Below are 24,478 nucleotides of genomic sequence, written 5' to 3'. Positions count from 1 at the left end.
CTGTGTGCTTTTCCATATTCAGTCAAATTCATGTTTATAGAAAGAATGGGTCTAAAATAATGCTAATTTGCACTAATTTCTCCTTGTCCTCACATTAATGTAAATTATTTTTGATATGTGGGGTTCCACATGTATGCAGACATGTATATCATTGACCTCTAGGGCATTTCTACATTTGTGAGTTAAACGAGGCAGCTTCAGCACAGTTTGTGGATGCTGAGACAGCAATGATGATAGAGAATGTTAAGAAGATGGTTCCAGTGGTGACTTGACTAGAAACCAATATTGTTTATCACCTTGTCTGGAGATGCCTCAAACAGCCCTGGAGTCACCTTGGTGAGAGCACAAGGATTTTTTTTGTTTCTTGAGTTTGCCCAATTGACCACAACTGATCAAGTGCAGCAGTTGCAGGCTTGCAGCAATGTCTGCGGCAATAAAATAGGTCCTTACAGAACTGAATCCAGGTTGGAAATAACAACTTGGTTGAAAATTATAAAGATGACTACAGAGGGTTGCGTATAATAAAACAATTTGATATTTAACAAAACCTCAACGCTTTATAGGGGTAATATGCATAAATTAGGCATATAAGAGGTAAGAAAAATGCATAATAATGTCTCTTTGTGTATATAACCCTTTTGCCCATTGAGACAATTTTTACAAGATAATGTTGTTATCATCATTTTTCACCCTTGCCAAATTTACTATCAGTAATTGTTTATTTCAAATAGAATCAAACTTGTTTGTATGCTTCATCATTATGTGTGATTCAAGGAATACCATTCTGGTTGCATCGAGAGAAGCAATGTATACACACATATTAGAGCTCCTACTCACGTGTTTCACAGTTGGTACCTGTCCAGCCACGGGCACAATAACAATTGTAGTGGCCGATTTGATCAAGGCACGTCCCAGCATGCAAACATGGTAAACTGGCACACTCATTGATTTCTGAAAAAAAGAAAACAAATGGTACACAGAATTTGTCAATACATTGATATTTAACTTAATCTATACGAGTATTGTTTTTTCTATCAAGCACTTGAAAGAAAAGTACATTTTGCAAGCACACCCCCTATCCTCTATTCTGAACTCAGTTGAATGATTATCTGACGAAAAATGAGTCTCATAACTTCAACAGGAGATCAGATATTCTTATAAAATACCAGTTTTTAAAGGGCAAGTCCAAGATATATTGCACATTTTACATATGGAACATACAAGGATTTTCAACCTTAAAGAGGAAGCATGTTTTTGTTGCTGTTAAAGGATGTGTACAGTTCTGGTCGAGGTGAGGATGTAGCTTTTAACATTTTGCGAGACATTCAGAAACCACTCTATAAGATGTCAAAGAGCATGCAATTCTAAGGGGTATCAAAAGTTTATTAGAAGAAAATTGGTTTTGAAATGGCTGAGATATCCGAAAACAAGGTGAAACAAAGAGATCCTAATAAAAGGCGTGGCCTATAGTCTTTTATTACTATCACTTTTTTTGGATATCTCAGCCATTTGAAAAACAATTTTCATCAAATAAACGTTGAATCCTTCTTAAAATTAAACGCTCTTTCATATTTCATTAGAAGTTTCTCTTTATCTCACTTAGGAATGTAAAAAACATGTATCCCCACCTCAACCAGTACTGTACAAGCCCCTTTAATCTGAGTAAAAAAAATATGATTCATATTGCACAGTTGTCCCCAATGAGCAAGTGCATTCATGAAACTAATTCAACATGCAACAAATAGCACAGCTAGAAGTTTTAAGGTGTAGTCACATCCCAGATTCAGAAACCCAATACAAGCTGAAATAAATTAACAAAAGATTATCTAATTAACATTCATGTTTGAAAATAATTCTACATCTGCCTTACGTAAGTATATTCATAATTCAGTTCTGCAGAGTTAGCTGTATACATTAATAATGGCACTTAAAATTCTATTCCAGTTGAACAAATATATTTCATAGACAGGTAAAGTTTTAAACGTGGAATAATTGCAATGGCTTTATCAACATATCAAATATTGCATGTTAAGTCATACAAAATAAAGAGGCTACTGTAAAACCAGAAAGGTTGATTTGTATAAAACTTTCACAAATTTAGTAAGTGTGCGGATTTGCTGACGTATAATGCATAAGAAAGTTCAACAAATTCCTTTATTACTAGTACTTGTAATATACTTATAACAATTCATTTGTGTTAGCAATTCATGAAAGTTTCATGATGCCATAAAAGCCATTAGCTCAAATTTGCAAAAGTGTGGTTCAGAGCAAAGTCTGATATTAACAATAAGATTAGAGAAAGCTACTTCTTCTCCTTTTCTCAAAAATGAATGATCTTATTATAGAGCTTTCCTTCTAACCTTTCTACAGCCAACCTCACATAAGTCAACATAATCAGGACTGAGTAAAACATGTTGACATACGCAAAAGTCATCTTATGCATAAGTCTAGACATTTTGTCGACGTATAAATGAAAATAATTTCTCATCTACAGAGTAAGATTTGGATCGTGATGCGGCTCATTATAAAAATTTTATTCCTTTTGCCGTCGAAAGATGCCTACTGTATCTTCGCAACGATCATATTTTAATTCATGCATAAATCATGCGCTCATTAGTGATGGTAAACGCGCCAATTGCAAAATCTCTTGAGAGATTTTGGAGAGCAGGATTGGAAACCTGGGTCTGTTTCTAGAATATTTACTCAACTCAACTAAACTCAACTTGAAAAATCAAATGCAAATTCCCTAAATCACATGCAACTTTGTGGTTTAAATTCAAGTGTGCTGCTGAAAAGTCTTGCATTTGATTTAGTATGATTTTGTAGAAATGATTATCACTGCCTCTCCTATTAAAAGTCACCGTATCATTTGCCCAAATTTCTATTGCCATTCATATTCTGAAAAAGAATTGATCTCGCCCTCCGATTCACAGCATTACCGCTCTGAAAACAAGGAAAAGTAGAAATTACGCGGTGCGTAATATATGTCCCCGCCGGAAGTAGCATTTTGTAGCAAAATGTGCAATATAGGTAAAAAATCAAGGTCAAAGGTCAAAGAAGTCAAAGGTCAAAATTCTGTGTAAAAGTTTTGAAGCCCTCACCTAGTGCCATCACATAAAGCAAACGGAATCGAAATCGGGTTAGAAATGGCGAAGGAGTAGCATTTTATAGCCAATGTACAATACAGGTCAAAAATCAAGGTCAAAGGTCAAAGAAGGCAAAGGTCAAAATTCTGTGTAAAGTTTTGAAGCCCTCACCTAGTGCCATCACATAAAGCAAACGAATCGAAATCGGGTTAGAAATGGCGAAGGAGTAGCATTTTGTAGCCAATGTACAATATAGGTCAAAAATCAAGGTCAAAGGTCAAAGAAGGCAAAGGTCAAAATTCTGTGTAGAAGTTTTGAAGCCCTCACCTAGTGCCATCACATAAAGCAAACGGAATCAAAATCGGGTTAGAAATGGAGGAGTAGCATTTTGTAGCAAAATGTACAATATAGGTCAAAAATCAAGGTCAAAGGTCAAAGAAGGCAAAGGTCAAAATTCTGTGTAAAGTTTTGAAGCCCTCACCTAGTGCCATCACATAAAGCAAACGGAATCGAAATCGGGTTAGAAATGGCGAAGGAGTAGCATTTTGTAGCCAATGTACAATATAGGTCAAAAATCAAGGTCAAAGGTCAAAGAAGGCAAAGGTCAAAATTCTGTGTAGAAGTTTTGAAGCCCTCACCTAGTGCCATCACATAAAGCAAACGGAATCAAAATCGGGTTAGAAATGGCGGAGTAGCATTTTGTAGCAAAATGTACAATATAGGTCAAAAATCAAGGTCAAAGGTCAAAGAAGGCAAAGGTCAAAATTCTGTGTAGGTTGAAGCCCTCACCTAGTGCCATCACATAAAGCAAACGGAATCGAAATCGGGTTAGAAATGGCGAAGGAGTAGCATTTTGTAGCCAATGTACAATACAGGTCAAAAATCAAGGTCAAAGGTCAAAGAAGGGAAAGGTCAAAATTCTGTGTACAAGTTTTGAAGCCCTCACCTAGTGCCATCACATAAAGCAAACGGAATCGAAATCGGGTTAGAAATGGCGAAGAAGTAGCATTTTGTAGCAAAATGTACAATATAGGTCAAAAATCAAGGTCAAAGGTCAAAGAAGGCAAAGGTCAAAATTCTGTGTAGAAGTTTTGAAGCCCTCAACTAGTGCCATCACATAAAGCAAACGGAATCGAAATCGGGTTAGAAATGGCGAAGGAGTAGCATTTTGTAGCAAAATGTACAATATAGGTCAAAAATCAAGGTCAAAGGTAAAAGAAGGCAAAGGTCAAAATTCTGTGTAGAAGTTTTGAAGCCCTCACCTAGTGCCATCACATAAAGCAAACGGAATCGAAATCGGGTTAGAAATGGCGAAGGAGTAGCATTTTGTAGCAAAATGTACAATATAGGTCAAAAATCAAGGTCAAAGGTAAAAGAAGGCAAAGGTCAAAATTCTGTGTAGAAGTTTTGAAGCCCTCACCTAGTGCCATCATATAAAGCAAACGGAATCAAAATCGGGTTAGAAATGGCGAAGGAGTAGCATTTTGTAGCAAAATGTACAATATAGGTCAAAGGTCAAGGTCAAAGGTCACGACTGAAATTCTTTGTAGAAGTTTCAAAGCTCCCATGTAGTGCTATCATATAAAGCAAACAGAATCAAAATTGGCTCATAAATGACAGAGAAGTAGCAAATTGAAGATTTTGATCACACACGGACGCACACACGGACACACGGACGGACGGACACACGGACGGATGGACGGACGGACGGACACACGGACACACACACGTACGGAGCCCGTTTCATAGTCCCCTGCTCGAACTTGTTCGGCGGGGACAAAAAAAGGAAAGTTTGTTAATCCGACAACGACGGATTTACTACCCTTTGGAAGAACAAGCCTCATTCCACTTTTGGGCTAATGAAATTTTGGACTGACATTTAAACCTTCGACATAATGAACTGTAACACTTTGTTAGAATGTTTTCATTGATATTTCGTTAAGCTGCATTGCAATTTGGTAGTTTGAGACGTGTAAATGTTACAATGTCTTTCCCCTGCTAAGTTCGGTCACGGCGAAAGTTGCATTTGATATTGCATACGCAGGGCTTGACACTAACGGTGGCCGGTGGCAAATTTGGTGGCCCGCCTCGGGCCACCAAAATTTTTTGAAAAGTATGTCAATAAATTTGTAACTTTTTGGGCCGGAAATTAGCAGTTAAATTTGTTTAGGTTTATTTATGAGTAGATAAATATGTCCAACTTCCAATTCTTACTATGATAAAACTTAAATATTTGACTCATTAAAAAAACAGGACTTTTAATGTTTTTTATTGCTTTTTTTCGGGCCACCAAATTTTTCTCTCGGGCCACCAAAAATGTGAAATTGAGGATTTTGGTGGCCCCATCGGGCCACTAACAAAAATGTTAGTGTGGAGCCCTGGCATACGAAATCAAAAGTCTTTTCAGCAACGCACTTGTATTGCTTTTAAGAGTTGTGTTTCTAGTTTTGTTGGCAAAAATGCAAGTCTTTTCCCAGTGCAACGCTCGTGCGTTTGAATACAACATTGCATGTGATTTGATAGACTTGCATTTGATTTTCTGAGTTGCATTTAAACACAAAGTTGCAAGAAACGGGCCCAGAGTTCTAATCCCACGCTTCCGAATGATTAACGTCACATATATTCAGCTTAATGAAGGGGCCTATTTCATGTGTGGATGACGAGCACCTAGGCCTACTAGGATTTAGGCTTATAACATTTTGCATTTTCGGATGAAGAAAATTTTGGAACATATTAATGAGCATCACCCATAAAAAACATATCCCTGCAAACTGCATGTAACTGAACAAATAATGAGAGTGCAGAGAGAAGAAGTGAGATATATCTGGTTATTTGACAAAACTGCATACATTACTATCACCACACAAAATATGTTCTTGACTTAGCTTAGACCCCGTTTACAGTGAGCAAAAAGGCCGGGCTCGGCCATGGCCAAGCCCGGCCTTCATTTCAGTGTAAACGCGCAAAAGGCCAAATGTGGGGCCAAAATTGGGGGCGCATTTGGCCATGCTCTGGAGGTGGTCTTGGCCGCGGCTCGGCCGCGGCTCGGCTGCGGCCGAGCCGGCATTTTCTCACTGTAAACGCAAACTGGGCCAAATGCGGGTACCAAATTTAGTCTGGCTTCCTGACCCTCTGCCCGTACTATTTCGCTATTCAGGATATTAACCCCCGTCAACGTCAAAAAACTAGTATAGTTTGAGGTGGGTTTCTGTCCTGCAAAGGATTTTTCCTTCGGCAAAGGCCTTTGCCGAACGGTGACTTCATCGCCACGGAATCCAGTTGGTAAAGGGGCTGAAAACCAGACTATACCAAATTGCGTTTGTTTACAAGCAGAGCGCCACTACGACAAAATATTGAAAGGTTTGAATTAAAAGCCCGGGCCAAGCCCGACACTGTAAATGGACAGAATTGCGGGGCTCGGCCCCGCAATTGAGGCTGGGCTCGGCTGCGGCTCGGCCACGGCTCGGCCCAGCCCCGCACTGTGAACGGGGTCTTAGAAGGCAAGTGTGCAGTTCAATGAGTGTAATTTCAAACATGATAAAAATGCAAGAAAAATGTGTTGAAGAACAATTTCCTGCTAGACCCTCATTGGACAATGCAGCTGTAGCTCCATGTGTGCACCATAAATCACACTGATATAATACCTCTGCAGCACCATACAATACACACAGACACAAACACTCAGAGAGAGAGAGAGAGAGAGAGAAAGAAATTGAACTACCTTGGGTAGTAGTAATGTAAAAGTGTATGCCATTTATATTCAGGCGTACAAGACAACGGAGGCATGGTGCAATTGGTACTGCGCCGTACAGCGAATTAGCGAGTGGTAATGCTATGAATCGAAGCGGGAAAACAGTTCTTTTTTCAGAGTATGGCGATAAGAATTTGAGTGAAAACACATATTTCAGCTCAGTTGGCACTGAAAATCATGTCGGCTTACGTGAGTTGTTGACTTAAAAAAGTTGACTAAGATGAGGAAATTTTCAAGGAATTACATAGGGGAAAATTGGGACTTTTTTTGCCGCGTCGACTTAAGCGAGTTGTCAGGACTATTTTGCCGTGTCGAATTGAGTGAGTTTGTCGACTAATATGCGATGTCATCTTTTAAAGCAAAATTTATTGTATTTAGAAGAGCCATAGCTGGTATAGCACCGGGCTAGCAATCCGGAGGTCTCGGGTTCGAATCCCGATGGAATCCCATTTTCTTTGCTCCTTTTTCCACTAATAAATAATATTCGTTCTGGTCAGTTTTTCTGTGTAGTTTGTTACATACTCAAAAAGCTGTATCACTTCAGTGATCCCTCGCATTAATCCCCAAGTTGAATTATCCTTTAGGTTTATGCCAGGTTCAAGTGTGTACGTGTGTGTCACACACAAACACATTGCCACAGCTTCTAACCATTTGAGCTTTGAGAATTTAGGGTTTCTGGGACGAACACGGAACTAGGGCTTTCTATAGCTCAGTTGGTAGAGCACTGGGCTACCAATCTGGAGGTCTCAGGTTCGAATCCCGATGGAATCCCATTTTCTTTGCTCCTTTTTCCAATAAGAGAAGAGCCATAAGGTACACATGTCCTTCAGACAAGGGCTAAGTTGACTATCCATCATGTATTTATGTTAAAGGAATTTTAATTTTTAGTTTGTGTTGGGGATGAGAGGTCAGATTAGAAGTCCATTCGAATATGGCATGCCTCAGGGGTCCGTAATTAGACCCACGCTTTTCACATTGCATGTCAAATCGCTTGGTGATATTATCAGGAATCACAATATTGTTTCACTTTTACGCCGATGATATTCAAATGTATTCTAGCTTTGAATTGATCCTAAATGTGCAGATAGTTTATACCACGCAATATCAACAATTGAAAGGTGCATTCATGATGTAAATCAGTGGATGGTGATGAACAAGTTACAGTTGAATGATGCAAAAACAGAGGCATTGTTACTTGTCAGTCATCATCTTCCACAAAGGGTGTCGGTGTCTGTCGGTAATGCTTTCATTGTCCCCTCCAATTCTGATTAAGACTCTTGGTGTCTACATTGACTCTTCTTGATGTCTGATCAGGTAACTGCACTTTGTAAATCTCTCAATTTCCATCAGTATAATATTTGTAGAATAAGAAAGATGCTCACAAAGGAGGCCAGTACGCATGCTATTCGATCCCTTATGCTCAGTAGGCTGGATTACTCACACTCTCTGTAACTTAATGTCAACAAAACAGATGTTGAGAGGTTGAAGCACATTCAAAATTGCACTGCGCCGAATTATATTCAAAGTTAAAGACCTAATAAAATGCTTGCAAAATGTTTTAATATGCAAAAGAAATGTAAAATATATGTCATGATTATCAATGTAAATATGTTGTCAGTGTCGTTCCGGTTTTTATCACTTCTAGAAACTCCCCCAAATATCACATTTTTGGAGGACCCCGTTGCAGCTTTTGCAAAAAGATACACACGTGACCAACACCCCTGAACCGATTGATGACGTATAAGCACGGAGTTGTGCTCAGTTAGCAGACGCCGCTCAGCACAAGCACTCAGATTACTAGCTTGGTACACGCGCGTACACGATAGCTAGCCCGGCCAGGCCCGGGCTCCGCGGGATGTGCGCTCCCGGTCGACCCACTTGACTGTCGACATGTACGCATTACCACGTACATTATCACTAAGTTAGCTTGCACAGATACCTGGTACCTCGAGTATAATGTCTTCCCCTATATGGTTAAACTTCGACATTGATGATGATGATGATGATGATGAAGACTGCAGCTCTGACGATAGCGGAGAAGAAAAGGAGGCACGTGAAGTTGAAGGGGAAGATGGGGAGGGAGAGGCAGCCGATGAACCAGAACGTTATCGTGGGGCTGCACCTTACCGATATGAACCAGCTGCATCTCCCCCGCTGCCAGTGCAAGAGCGTATGAACATGGCACCAAGCCCGAGAATAGACCTCATGGAAACGATCGCCTGGGAAATACAGATTGGTATGTCTGGTATGCCCCCATATAGTTTAACCTTAGAAAGGATATACTGTATTCAGAATATGATTGACATTGTAAGTTGTAACTGTTTGTCTAGTAAGTAGATTAGAAGAACAGGCCCAGCTCGCTCACAAAGTGAGCGGCTACTCCAGCCGCAGCAAGCAAGCGGGAGCGTCCCGGCCGTGGCCTGGCCCGTCGGCCGGCGCTTATGTAGCCCCTGTTTGGTGCAACATTAAATGATATGTTTCATGTTGTATAGTTTAAATGGTTTAAACTAGTATATAGGATGACCAGGATGCTGCAACGAAATGAAAGTGGGCAAGCAGCTCACATTCCTAAGCACTGTGGTCACTACCGGTCAGTAATGGACCGCTCTAAACACACACCTGTGTGCTGACAGGTTCCGAAGTCCAGCCAGTGTGGTTGCCATGGTAATGCACATGATATATACCAGCTTCTGGTAGGAGCTTGCGTCACTGCCCTTTTCTTTCCCTCTCTCCTCTCTCTTGCTTTATCCACTCCCACTCTTGGTTCCCAAACTCCCTCTCTCTCTGTCTCCCCTTACTCCCTCTACCTACCACTTCCTCTCCCTACCCCTCTCTATTGCCTTTTCTCGAGAAAGTAGCGTTAGTCATTTAATGAGAAATGGGCTCTTCCATCTCAACAGATGAAGGTGGATAAAAGTTACTCGAGTATATTGAAATCATGATATTTGAGAGTAATTAGTTTAAGACAATGTGTTTCATGTGTTATGTGTATAAGTGCTAATTACAATGTGGTAAAACAGCACACTATGTAGTACAAATATGCTTTACCTGAAGACTCCACAACCATCCCCCCCCCCCTCAGATTACAGTATCCACCCTCTAATTTAGCAAGGTGGTACTGTCCACCTCAACTTGCATCATCTTGGCTCAAACTTCCTCCTCTTTTGCTCCCGCTCTTCAAAGAGCGAGGATGTGTTGAGCATCCCAGCTTTTGACAGTCTTCACGACTTTTGGTATTTCAGGTAAGCTATTTGCACTCAATTTAATGTATGTAGTTATTGATATGTGTGATTGCTTTCAAGTAATATCATTTAGGATTAATGAGATTTTGCTGTAGTTCAAGTATTTGAAACAAGTCAATTGATAACACGTGCCTTAACATTTTATTGATTCCACAAGTTAAGCTCATTTGCTTTAATGATAAGTACTGACACTTTGGTAAATTGTACATTAGGTCATTTGTTCATCTGTTCAGTGTTGCTAATATACGCCGCACATGGTGCTTTGTTTGACGCTTCAATTGCATGACTTTGAAGTGAAAGTCACATTTGTTTTGGATTTAAATAAAGTGGTATTGTCAGGACAACCAGATAGACTGCAGCTATCTGTTGCTGCGATATCACATTAGGCTCACAATGCATTTATGTAAAGCTTAACTGAACAGATCATGCACTTGCCGTATATTACTTTCAATGCATTTATGTATCGAATGTTATTTATGTTTTAACACAACGTTTCAAGATTCAATTGATTCATGTTTGATCCATGAAGTTTTGCTTCATTTAATAAATTATGTTTTTGAAGTTAGATATAAGAAATCATTCGATAATCTCTTTTTTTGCTCCCGCTCTTCAAAGAGCGAGGATGTGTTGAGCATCCCAGCTTTTGACAGTCTTCACAACTTTTGGTATTTCAGGTCAACTCGACTACAGTGACCTGAAACAATGGCTTATGTAAAATGTCTGCACTGAAAACTTGCTCAATCGTTGCAATGGCTCGTACTTGGTTAAATTGTTAGGAACAAGCTTGTAATGACTTAAGAAATAAAACCGTTGAGAAACAGGACAACTAAATCCAGACATGTAGGGTCTGATTGGAATGCCCTTGGCATGACTAAATCATATTGTACATAATGTATATGTGTTTCTTATTATAATCATTAAAGGAAGCTATGTATTTCCTTTAAAGACAGTTGTCTAATAGTTATTGATTAGCAGTCATGGTAGTAAATTTATTTAATTACTCCTTACTGGTGAGCATAGTATGCATGATGGTGAGCGTAGATGAAAGTGTTTCACCATGCTGTATGTGTGAATGTGTATAGTTGTGACTGAGTGATGTTGATGTGACTTGTTACACACTGCACATATGTTTGAAACCTTCCCGTAGACCGAAAGGAGGGGATATATTTCGAGTGTTAGTGTATGTTAACATAATAGTACATACACATAACAATAAGCCCAACCAAAATTCTTCCGCTGCGTATTAATATCTGTGTTTTACGAAAGGTCCTCCCCCACCCTAAAAGTTTCGGCGCTACACTTACAAGTTAAACTACCAGTAGTAGTCTAGTAGTAGATCTAATAGCAGTCTACTAGTACTACTACTAGTAGTAGTACTATTACCACTACGGCGCACTAGGTCTAGTAGACTAGTAAGTAGTAATAGCAATCTTTGGTAGTAGTACAGAGGCTACACTCTAACGCCTAACGGTTAGGGGGATATGTTGTCACAGGGTGGGTCGTGGCTCAAAAAAAAAAAGAAAAAAAAAAAGGCCTAACCAGTTTCCCATAGTCAGTTTCTGCACTATTTGTTATCAGTAATTTAGATGCGCCATTTTCTAAGAAAAACGATACCAAGAATTATCGTCAATTTTGGTCGAGTAGTTTTTGTTTTATGCTAAAAATCATACTGTGGAAGGAAGCCCAAACGCCGTGCTTATCTACCAATGAATGCCACGGTGGGGCTGGATTCACGAGTAGGTCTAGGCCTATAAAGCAGGCGAGTCGCCGTAGTATTAGTACAGACACGCAGTGGTGGTAGGGCTATCGTGAAATGGGCCCCACCGCAGTGCGCGTGCACCGTACCCGTGCGTTTATAGCAAGCAAGGGTAGGTCCTCCTAGGGTTTAGGGTTAGGTAGGGTTGTATTTATGGTTAAATTGGCCATTAAATTAGTCGAGGGCCATATTATGAAGTCATTTTCGCCGCATTCACGAGTATTCACTGTGGAAGGCAGCCCCACCGCCGTGCTTACCTACCGAGATGAACGCCACACGGTGGGGCTGAAACAGGCGAGTCGCCGTAGTATTACTATTAGTACAGACACGCAGTGGTGGGGCCTATTTCACGAGTTTGCCGAAAATAATGGATATCCAAGCGTATCACAGTTGTAATCTGTATTATTGGCAGTATTAAATCCGATACAGTTCATTAAATATTCTTTTGTCTAAAGGCTTAGCCAATGACAATAGTGCAGCGCAGCACCTGCTATGCGCTCGCTAGCTCGCTCCCCCGCCAGCGCTAGCCAGTGCAGCCGCCGATGGCCGGCTGTCGCTCGCTGCGCTGTGCTAGCATAGCCTTGCTAGCTCGCTGGCTACAGCTAGACTGGTCGTGAACGACTCCGTTCTTAGACGTCATCACAATTTAGAAGTGATAGTGCGCCGCATGCGGTGAAAGTATAGCAAGTTTTCCAAAACCGAGGAAATTGCATCCATTATGTTAACAAATATAGAACAAAATTTAGAACAGTAAAAAACCCCGCACAACCATAGAATTACTTAGAATTTAACATTTAATATTATTACATCATTGAGAAAAAAATGCCTAAACCATTTTATTAGGTCTTTAAGAAGCATAACAGAGCTCTCCTTTGTTGAATCAACTGCACTGGTTGCCTGTTGAAAACTAGAATTATCGCTGAAGGTGATTAATACCCCCGCACCTAGTGTTGCTTTATAGTATGTGATGTCCTGAGGGCAATGACGTTAATACCAAGTTTGTGCACTTGTCGAATTGGAAATAGAATAATTTTAGTTTACTGTACAATTACAGAGTTGACACTGAGTTCCACAAGGTTTGGGTAAAAAGTATGGTTACCATGGCAATGCATTGTCTGATACAAACACAAGGGACCTTTTGCATAACTACACTTAAAGCCAAAACATAGTTCTGATACGCCTGCAAAAGTTGTCAAATTTCGCTCCCAAATGTGAACGTTTGCCTAGGAAATGTGCGGAATAACGCTGTAATAACAAGATATACGATGGGTAACGACGAAAATGCGAAATATTAACCAAAAAGGTTCAGTCTCAGAACTTACCCGAACGGGGTCAGGCTAAACTCGGACTCGGGGATAACTCGGCCTCGCTTTGACGGCGGGCTGAGTTGTGTTGGTTGTCCCTCTGGATTGTACAGTGTTGTACTATGGGAGCGGCCTGTATAAACTACATTGTAGCGCTTCGCGTTCTGGCTGCCTTCAGTATAATGGTCGAGTTGTTACAACGCGCGCATCAAAAACCTCTTTGGCGCGCTTGCAAAATTAGTGTGCGCCTATCAAGCACCTCTAAAAACAATCAAAGACGCTTGATAAACAACAACAAAAACTTCAAAGACCGCGCGTCTCAGCAACTGAGGTGATGTGCGTATAGGCTTGAGGACCACGCGCTGTCCATTTGTTTTGTACAGGATTAGCACGCACTTTCCTGTCTGTTCAGTTAGGCCTCGTTTGGTATTATACAGTAGAATATGGCGATCACGAACTGTGTGTAAATTGCCTGAAATAGGGTCGAGTTTTCCCTGAGACCAAGTTAGTCTGGAGCCTTCTGGAATAAAAGTCGGTTTTCCGACTTTTATTATTTTTCTCAAAATACTCTAAAACGACTCATCATTCCGGCAAACCGCATCAGCCAGGTAAGTTTCTTTGTAGACTCTTTCGATATATTGCAAGCAAATATGAAATGGTGCCAGACGGGTTTTCAAGCCCTTACCAGAACTTTGTTTTCACTTTAAAGACCATCATGCACACCAAATTTGACCTTCATAGCTTGAATGGTTTATGTTGATACAAAAATGAATAGTTACCATGGCAACACATTTCCTTAAACTAACACATTGGTGTCTTTCAAAACTACACTTCTAGATCATGATACATACTAAATTTGACTTTAATTGATTGAATGAAGGAAAAGTTATTTAATCTGCAAGGTTTGGGTAAAATTGTGGTTACCATGGCAACAGTTTGTGTGACAAACACAAAAATTATGTGTTCCACATCTATACCTCAGGGCCATAATGTCTACCAAATTTGGTTTCAATCGCTTGAAAACTGTGGAAGAAGTTCACTCCACAGGATTTTTTTTTAAAAAATGCGGTTACCATGGCAACGCATTGTCCGATACAAGTACAAAGGACATTTCGCAAAACTACACTTAAGGAGCATCATACACACCAAATTTCACCTTCATAGATTAAATGGTTCAATTTGATACAAAAATGAGTGGTTACCATGGCAACACACTTTTCTTATATCAACACATTTTGGTGTCTTGCATAACTACACCTCCCGATCATCATACATACTAAATTTGACGTTAATTGCTTGAGTGATGTGGAAGTTATTCAATCCACAAGGTTTTGGTAAAATTATGATTACCATGGCAATGCTTTGTCCGACAAACACAAAAATTATGTGTTCCACATCTATGCCTCAAGGCCATAATGCCTGACAAATTTGATTTCAATTGCTTCAAAACTGTGGAAGTTGTTCACTGCACAAGATTTTGAAGAAAACATGCGGTTACCATGGCAACGCTTTGTCAAGTACAAACTGGCCGTAATCTGGCAGAACTGTGTATCTCCTTTAACTCATTACGCCAGAAATCGGGTTTTAAGATTCAATGTTACACCTTTCTAAACTGGGATATGATGAGTTGCATTTTTCTTCTTTTCTTGGTCATAATTGGTCTAAAGAATTTATTTCCAGCAAAAAAATGACAATTTGACCTTTTTAAGTAGTAATAATTACCATTTTAAAAAACTTACGCAGTTCTGCCAGATTAATCATCGCCAAATTTTTGCGATCATAATCTGGCAGAACTGCGTATCTCTGGTCACGTGCCCGGGTTGATCAGCCAGAACTGCGTAAGTCTTTGGCCATGCGGGGGGTTTTTCAGGCAGAACTGCGTATCTCTAGGAGATACGCAGTTCTGCCTGATAAGCACGTGTTTCATCAGGCCGAACTACGTATCTCTTTTCGTCGTTAACCACGTGCTAATCAGCCAGAACTGCGTATCTCCTAGAGATACGCAGTTTTGACTGATAAACACGTGGTTTACCAGCCAGAACTACGTATCTCAGTCTATTTTCTGCGGATTGTCCATCGGATTTTACCATCCATCCCCCTTACTATTCAGCGGATGCAGTGTCAAAACAATGAATATTTTAGATCGAGTACATTTTTTTTGAAATACTTGTTCCAGGGCTGCCAACTCTCACGCATTGAGCGTGAGACTCACGCAATTCAACCAATTTTGACTGTCTCACTCTGATAAACGAAATCTCACGCTAAACCCCCTAAATGGACTGTACATGACTACAAAAATAAATATATCTCTAAATTCTCTGATATTCCGAATATCAATATGCCCAAGCCCAAAATGTCGAGATTTTCCAGCGCGGGTGTAAAGCTTAACCAATAATAATCGTTTTCGGTTCGCGCGCAAAGACGAGCTATTGGATTACGATTGGCTTCTACCTATACCACGTGAGTGTAGCTGGTACTTTTGGCAAATTACAGTACATGTATGGCTATGACGTGTGCTTTACATCGCTTTACATACACTGACTGTGTACGTAGTACGTACGTCCGTACGGCCGCACAGCAGGCCGCCAGGTGCTAGCCAGGAGGTCGCTCCGCTCCCTCGCAGTGTCTCACGCCAAACTCTCACTCAAGGTTGGCAGCCCTGTTGTTCACATTGTATAAAGTCATCATTACTGATTCACATTCAATTTCATTTTATCCATTCTTTCGTATGTAGAAAATAACTTGCTTTCCTCAAATATTGTCCGTCTGTGTACATGTTTCAGTATTATTTAGCGGCAAGAGAAGTAACGCTACATCAAAAGCCTGGCAGCTACTAGGTTATTGTCGATCTCATGAAGCATTGCATTTGGATTAAGAATGATATTAGACTAGATGTTCAGCTATATGTTCATCAAGACTGCAGGTACTACATTGTAGACCGTCTAGACCGTAGTCTATTCAGGCCTAATGATACACTAGACATCTAGAGACTAGTACTGTAGTAGAGCGGTATAGGGATCTGCATACGATAGGCCTACTGATCTCATCATTCCTACTGTATACCCAAAGTAAGAGTATGCCTAGACCCTTTTGGCTGAAGGCCTAAACTCTATTTAAACTAAAGAATACTAGGAGCTAGGCCTGACTAAAAGTTTATTTACAGCTTTATTAGAAATAGAAAACAGACCCTAGGTCTCGTTTGTGCCGACTAACTACTAGCCACTCCTACAGTACTACAGCACTACTAGGGTAGGTAGTAGTGTTCTACTCTCTACGCAGGCCTAAAACGTACTAGAACTCTCGAACTCTTTCTACTCAATCGTCTAGGTCTATGTAACATCCAGACATCTATTTTGGGGCGTCATTAACAGACTAATATCAATGAAAATTAGTTTCTAGTCTAGACACTAGATCTATATCCAGGTAGGGGCTAAATCTAGAGCTAGACTGTCTATTGGGGATCTAGTACTAATGTTATAGTAGATCTAAGAACAACGTAGAGCCTAACCTGCCTATCTAATGACTAACGCTAAGTCTATAAAATCTATAGGGGCCTAGCCTATAGTGTCTAGTAATAGTAATATAGATCACAGATCTAGATCTTAGTTTCAGATCTATTTCTAGGGCTAAATGGTTATAATTTAGCTTTTAACCTGTAGATTCTAGATTATTCGTATTACAGACTTAAAGAATGTCTATGCCGAATAAAATCTAAAAAACTAGAAACTTGAGTAAAGACAGAATAACCGGCGATTCGGCCTAAGTTAAGTAACAGTAGTAATGTACAACTCTACCGGGAGTACCGGTACGGTACCGGTATATAAGAGTTAACTTGTAAAAGTGTTAGTAGTGGCCAATTTCTGACGTCTTTAGGATTGGATCGAAAATGCCATCGTTATGGACGGTATCCTAGATATTCATTAAACTTCTCGGGAGATCAATCCCATAGATCCAAGCCAACTAACCGCTTATTACAATGAAAAACAAAATGAGAAGCTATGGATTACAGATATTGTTGTTCGCGTGACCTACCGCACAGTACATTGATTTCACGTACACTAACAATGGACAAGTGCTGCAGTACTAAGTAGACCCTAGGCCTAAAGTTGACTGGAGCGTGATGTCAGACAAGATGCAAACTATAACGTTTGTTAGATCTAGAAATGCTCTAGACTTGAAAAACCCTAGATTGTGGCAAAACTTAATAGTAAGGCATACCGCATATTGACCTGTTTTGAAGCCTGCCAGTCTATGAAGGGAAAGAAAGTGGCAATTTCCCCCAAGAGTTGAGGGTCATTGCTTTTGGATCCATTGCTTTAGCGTGACTGTCGTCGAGTACTCTGTGTCTAGCTAGCTAGGCACTGCTAGCTTGCGCAGCGGCGGCTGCATGGTTAACTACAAAACAACACGCAGCGCGTTCGTCACTACCAAGGCCGCGCACACGCGTGTTAAGATATACCATGTCTGTGCGGGATGCAGGAACACCTTGGTCCAAGCGTTGTCGTAAGTCGACTTACGCAGTTCTGCCTGATTAACATCGGAAAATTCATTTCGTATCTCGCCTTACGCAGTTCTGCCAGATTAATGGCCCTCTCTCCTCAGGAAACTTGCCAAAATTACTTTCTAAAAATAACTTTCTGTACCGAATCACAACTTATTTTTTGGCCCACTTGAAAGAGCATGAGAAAAAACACACAAAACACTCAAAACCTGAAAATCGACCAAAATCGACTTAGGGAGTTCTGCTAGATTACGGCTGAAACACAAAGAGCGTCTCGCATAACTACACTTACAGATCATCATAGATACCAATTTTGAAATTGATTGCTTAAATACTATGGAAGTTAGTTTAGTTACAAAATGAAAGACTTATCAAATGTCAACTCCTAGTTTGGTTAATAAGGAGTTAAAACTAATAAATCAGAACTTCTGAAATTAGTATGACTGGTCAATGTTTGAAATCTTCAGAAAAAACTTGAGAAAATGCATGTACTCAAATCCTCATGTATAGGACATTTTGTCCCAGGAAATGCATTCTTTGCATAATTGATTAGTTGATCTTGGATTGACCTATTACAAATCAATCTAGATCATATGGGGTCATGTTCAATAAAGGAACTAGATAAAAAAATGATCCAACTAATTTAGGCGAATATCTTAAAATTGTCTGAAACATAAGGCTGCCATTTTGATTATGCAAATGGAGGCAGTAATTCTTGCAAAAATGTAAATAATTTAATACTTTCTTTCCATAGCTGAAAATGAGATACTTTAACTTTTTGGCTACAAAATGAGAGTAGTCACCTTTACATTAATTCAAGTTAAGATATTTACTTTGAAACCTATATTTTCCTTTTCTTGAGTTTTTAAATTTTTTTTTTTTCACATACTCCCTGCTATGTCATCCCCATCTCCTTAAAAAAAAGAAAGAAGAAAAAAAAAAGACTGAGCAGTGTTAGTTTAATTCACCTTCAAGTTCGTTCCATCATGTATAGTTGTTGCTCATGCATATTGGATAAACTTGTAAAAGAAAAAAAAATCTACAAATTCCTTATGCATTATCAAAAATACTTACATAATGTTCATTGCATTCTTTATGTTCATTTTGATAACAAAAATGCAAACAACAATGCAGTGATTGACAGATTGCGGTACATAGATGTAAATAAACACCAATTAATCAGTGTTTAAGCAGTGGCCCTGATAAAAAATCATGGGCACACATACTCGGGTTGGACTCAAACCAACGATCTCCTGACTACCTGAGAGACGTTGTATCCACTGGACCAGCAAGCTGCAGCCCAACAGCCAGTGCTGATTTCAATCAGTATTGCATGCAGCAGGTACTGCGTATTTCCGATTCAAATCGATGATTTCTAGCATCAAGTTGTTTTTATTGCAACTGATAATAACAGATTGCAGTAGGGCAATTCCATAAATTTGTCAACCAGAGGGTCAATTTTTCAAAATGAAATTATCAGCACAAATTATATATCATTTTGATGGGAATTGTTCAAACTGTTCAAAAATGTAAATTAGAAATATACTTAACCAAGGTCAAGGTCACAGGAGTGATTTCAATGAAGCCATTTAACAACTGCTCTGGAACCACTTTTATAATCCACTATTTCATTTGATATTTTTTGTGAAGGAAAAGGAAACTTTTCAACTCACTACATCATTAAATATGAAGGTAATGAATCACTTTTTCCATATCCATAGGGTAGAGAATGTGAAAGTGACAATTTATGTTGTTTTCTTCACTTTTATTTTATGCATTATTTCAATGTACGTCCGAAACAAAAAAACACCTTTTTTTAATCCTACATAAAAACTTGAATGCCAACAAACTGCAAAATCTCAATGCAAAGCAAGTTTTTGTTGCTTTTCAAATGTGTAACTGTAGAATTTTGTAATTATCTCTAATTAATGAAAAAAATATGTGTTCGGACGTACACATTTTTATGTACGTCCGAAACAACTTTTATGTACGTCCGAAACACTTTTCATGTTGACTTCTTACTGTGCTCTGGAAGCCATTGAAAACAATCCCATTGAGCTTACATGTTTAAGGAATACATTTCTGTGTCTAATCCTCTTGTATACATAGGTTTATAATATTCAATAAAATTTTAATTATTCATTAAATAACAAATTCTGTCCATGTATGTGTGTACACAAACAAGTTAGGCTGAACAGAAAGAGCGGTCTGAAGTTGATACTGTGGAATGTATGAAAACCACCAGCAGTAGGGAATGGTCATAGCAACATTCTGGGACATTCTTTAGACAATGTGTCTTTACAAAGACAGATATTGATTACTTGCTTTAACTTACATAGAGCTGAGAAGGTGGCTTGTTGTATGAAATACCCTCCTATTTTGGCCTAGACTGAGTATTTCAGCTTCTTATCACCTTGCGTTCACATTGCAATACTACAATGTACTGTTTACTACCATTTTTGTCGGCTGGTGTTTACAATCCTAATCCTGTGACTTGAAGGTATCATCTGCATCTTCATGCTTTTTTATTACAGATATATGGACACACAACCTGCAATTTAGGCAACAATAGACATTGTTATGACCTAAGACCTCAAAAACATACAATGTTCAATTCACTTTGGTTAGTTCCTAAACCTTAATTGTCAATTTTCTTGACAAAGCTATGATGTATTTATCTTCTTTCAAAATCGGTTTCATGGTCTACTATAGTATCTATGTCATATCATATCTTTTCAATTTAATGATTTAATTCAATGCTGCACACTGGCACTGGTCCGATGGTCCAGCACAAGTAAAAATTACTGTCGGACCAGTAATTTTTTTTGAAAGAATGGACTAGTAAAGGATGGAAAAACTGGGCACCTACTGGTCTGACAGACCAGTCTGACCAGTAGAAAAAATGGGTATTAAACTGTGCAGCCCTGTCTAATTTGTGATTTATCTTCATGCACTGTTAATAATCATTCATTTGAAAATTACAGACTAATGTTGCTGCCGAAGGAGTACGGGAGCTGGTCATGCCATAAAAATGGTCATGATAGTGTTAGTGATTTATAATAATAATGATAAATATTTCAGAGTGAATAAGATTTTTTCATATAATAAATTATGCAACAAAAATACACTGCATAGAGCCCAATGGTTAGCAGGCACTCAATAACATTTCACTATTAAAAATCTAATATCTAAAAAAACAACAACATCAAAAGGCCTATGATTACCAGAATATTCCAAGCATAATGCAAAACTGTCCAGTGATATGTTACTTTCTTCATACATTACCATGCATGTTTCTGTGAGCTTGACCTCACAAAAAAGGAACCCATAATGTTTAAATTACACTGAATGTTGTGTTTAATATATAAATCACTCATAAATTGAATGTGACCATGCACATTTTGCTTTGCTCTTTTCATTGAAAGTTCAGAGAATTTTGAGAACAGAGTAAAATTTCATGTAAAATTTTCTGGTCCAATTCATGTACTTACTGTTGAATCAACATAAAGTAATCAGCAAATGGTTTCTTTTGATTATTTACTCTTCTTTCCCATAAGATGGCAAAATAAAATAGCTTTGACTTGCCCATGAACAATATCCATTGTGTCAGGATTACTCTACTGTTGTCTGTAAAAAAAAAAAAAAATGTATTGTTTTGCCACCATGGTATACATGTAACAAATATCTAGTCAGTATACAGTTATTGGCTACTAATGTAAATCTTTCTATTTTCCACAAATTTTATTTTTCTTTCTGTTTGTAAATACATGCATCTGGTACAGTACTTCGTTGACCGTACATTATTTTGTACCTTGATCACATTCATTGTGAAAAAAAAATAAACAGAAATATAATGTTTCTATAAATCAAAATAGTAATTGGTTACCTACAGTTTGCAACACATGTGTTTCTGTTGTTCTGGCCAGTTAGTTTTTAGGCTGTATTTTGTGTTATAATCACAAAGTTTGTTATTAGAATTTTGGTTCTGTAATATAAGTACATGTACGTACATATACTTATCATGCCTGAATATTGTTACATGTATTAAGGCAGCTGATAATGCACAAACCCTATGTACACAGTAGTTTTCATGTTCTGAATCTCTTTTATTCATTTACACTGGTAATGCTGACATGATAGACAAGTGCTATCATCTGAGAAGGGCCTAGGATGAATAATAGTTATGTAACAAATGTCTTTTTGCCTTTATTATAAGTGTTGTTGAGGGCGTACATAGTGTACGTCCGAAACGGCGGTCGTGTACGTCCGAAACTGTACGTCCGAAACAAAAAACAAACATAAAAATTTCCATGTTAATTGTCTAAATTGCTAATTCTTTTTATGTTTCTACATCATTTCACATCTACTTTAACTGATATAATGTGAATTTTTAGAAAAATATTGCATACTTCACAGAACTTTGCTACTGAACTTACGAAGTCAGAAAATTCACTTTTTCTGTGTACGTCCGAACACATGCTATCTTTTAATCATTCCAAGGTCACTGAGGTCTTGGCATAATTTTTTCATAGTTAATTGTTTTGTACTGACCACTTGTCATATCATGGCCAGAAAAAAGTTTCATATTTTCAATCTTTGTATCTTGGGCAGCTAAATAATGTGTTCAAAATGTACGTCCGAATTTATGGAATTGCCCAGTAGTAGCCATAATCTTTGAGTGATTACAAAAATACTGATTAATTTTGTGCAAGAATCCATTAATTCTAACAATGCAGGTTTCATTAGAGAACTAAAGAAATTTAGATCCTATCCCAGTGGTGATCATGCTTTTATGCAGGGCTCCACACTAACTTTTTTATTTGGTGGCCCGATGGGGCCCGACAGGCACATGGCTTGCAACATCCTAACATAAATAAATGACACTTTTCAAAAAATTTTGGTGGCTCAAGGCAGGCCACCAAATTTGCCCTTTTTTGAAATTTGGTGGCCCAACTTTCATTTTTGGTGGCCCCGGGCCACCGCTAGTGTCGAGCCCTGTTTTATGCATGGTCAGAAGTCCCATACTATGTACTTGATCAAGTACATAGTATGGGACTTCTGACCATGCATAAAACAGGGCTCGACACTAGCGGTGGCCCGGTGGCCCGGGGCCGCCAAAAATGAAAGTCGGGCCACCAAATTTCAAAAAAGGGCAAATTTGGTGGCCCGCCTCAGGCGACCAAAATTTTTTAAAAAGTGTCATTTATTTATGTTAGGATGTTGCAAGCCATGTGCCTGTCAATGAATATTTATACTTAGTCTCATTCAGCAGTTAAATTTGTTTAAAGGATGGATAAAAAGGACTAAATGAGTGCCTGAGAGTGAGTGTTGCGAGTTTGTTGAGGTTTATTCATGAGTAGATATGTCCAGCTTCCAATTCTTACTATGATAAAACTTAAATATTTGACTCATCCCCCCAAAAAGCAGGAATTTTATCTTTTTTTATTGTTTTTGGGGGGGCAAACAAATTTTTCTCTTGGGCCACCAAGAGAGGGGGATCAAGTACATAGTATGGGACTTCTGACCATGCATAAAACAGGGCTCGACACTAGCGGTGGCCCGGTGGCCCGGGGCCACCAAAAATGAAAGTCGGGCCACCAAATTTTTAAAAAGGGCAAATTTGGTGGCCCGCCTCGGGCCACCCAAATTTTTATTTTTGGTTAATTTTTTAATTTTTTTTTTATATTTTTAATTTTTTAATTTTTTTTAATTTTTTTTAATTTTTTTAAATAAATTCTATAAATTACACATTAATAACATATTCATGCATGGAACACCATAAACACAAATGAGGTATGTTGGCTGATTTTTTTTTTAAATTTATTCTGAGATGACTACAGGAGGTTGCATATCCTCCTTTAGAGAAAAAGGAATACATTCAAAATGTTAATACTTTACCTATGGCACAAGAAGGACCAGTCCATCCAACAGCACACTCACATCTGTAACCCTGGACCTCATCGATGCAGTTTCCTCCATTCAAGCAAGGATTGCTGGCACACTCGTCAATGTCTGTATCAAATGTTCATTAAAAGAAAACAATGATGCAACTAATTAATGAGTAATTCTGTTACCAGAAATTGGAAAGTACCCACATATTGAATAAATCACATTGTGCTTTCTTAAATAGCAGAATGTCACTTGTATTCCTTCTACTTTTGACAGGCTTTGAAAATGAAATAAACATTGACTGTAACTAGACATGTACACTGTATAGTAAAATATGTAGGTCTATCATTCATTAATAAGCAATAGTGATATATCTGTTTATGTGTGGCTGTGAGCATATGTGAGTCTGACCTGTATGCTGTTGACTGTTCATTAGCAGAGTGTGCCAAAACATTCCTCTTGTACCATGCTGTATGAGACTTTTTTACACAAGTGCTACATCACTACCGGGCCTAGATGCTGTTGTATCGTAACCATTCCTGTACAAACATACAGTCATGGATGAAGTTAAGGAGAGAAAGTTGTTTGTTCCAGGCTCAGCCACAGAACAAAGAAGTGCTACAGGGACATTCTAATGTAGTAAAACTTCGGAAGTCCAAAAAGTCTAATCAGGGAGAACTTTTTTCTTCCATTCTGGGAAAATATATCAATATCAGTGGAGACGGGGATATAACACCTTGATCATCATGACAATATTACACAATTTGCAATCTCTGTTATTTCATGTGAGTTACTCCTCCAGTTCCAATGTGAGTATTTCCACTACAGGCTAGGTGTCAAGTCTGATTGTCTGATTTCGAAAACATAACCTTTTATTTCATTTCTCAGTAAAATTTAGTTTGATTCAATTTATTCAGAATATTCTACATTGAACATATCACACATGAAA

At 38.6% G+C, this 24,478-nt stretch overlaps 1 protein-coding gene across 1 annotated transcript in view; it reads right to left on the bottom strand.

The window, feature by feature from the left end:
- LOC139743338 (uncharacterized) overlaps window positions 1-23,656 on the bottom strand; it is a gene marked incomplete at its 5' end in the record, with an annotated part of 200,183 nt that extends 176,527 nt beyond the window's left edge. Inside the window, 2 exons of the mRNA XM_071653828.1 lie at window positions 838-951; window positions 23,539-23,656. Of these exons, the coding sequence (XP_071509929.1) occupies window positions 838-951; window positions 23,539-23,656 (232 nt within the window). The remainder of the gene's footprint in view (window positions 1-837; window positions 952-23,538) is intronic.
- Window positions 23,657-24,478: the final 822 nt, after the last annotated feature.

This window comes from Diadema antillarum, unplaced genomic scaffold (assembly GCF_040938485.1).
Source record: "Diadema antillarum isolate AM-2024a unplaced genomic scaffold, OU_Dant_1.0 seq00001070_RagTag, whole genome shotgun sequence".
In the NCBI taxonomy this organism is placed as follows: Eukaryota; Metazoa; Echinodermata; class Echinoidea; order Diadematoida; family Diadematidae; genus Diadema; species Diadema antillarum.
Note: the sequence above shows the minus strand (reverse complement) of the source record. Positions and strands in the feature narration are given on the sequence as shown.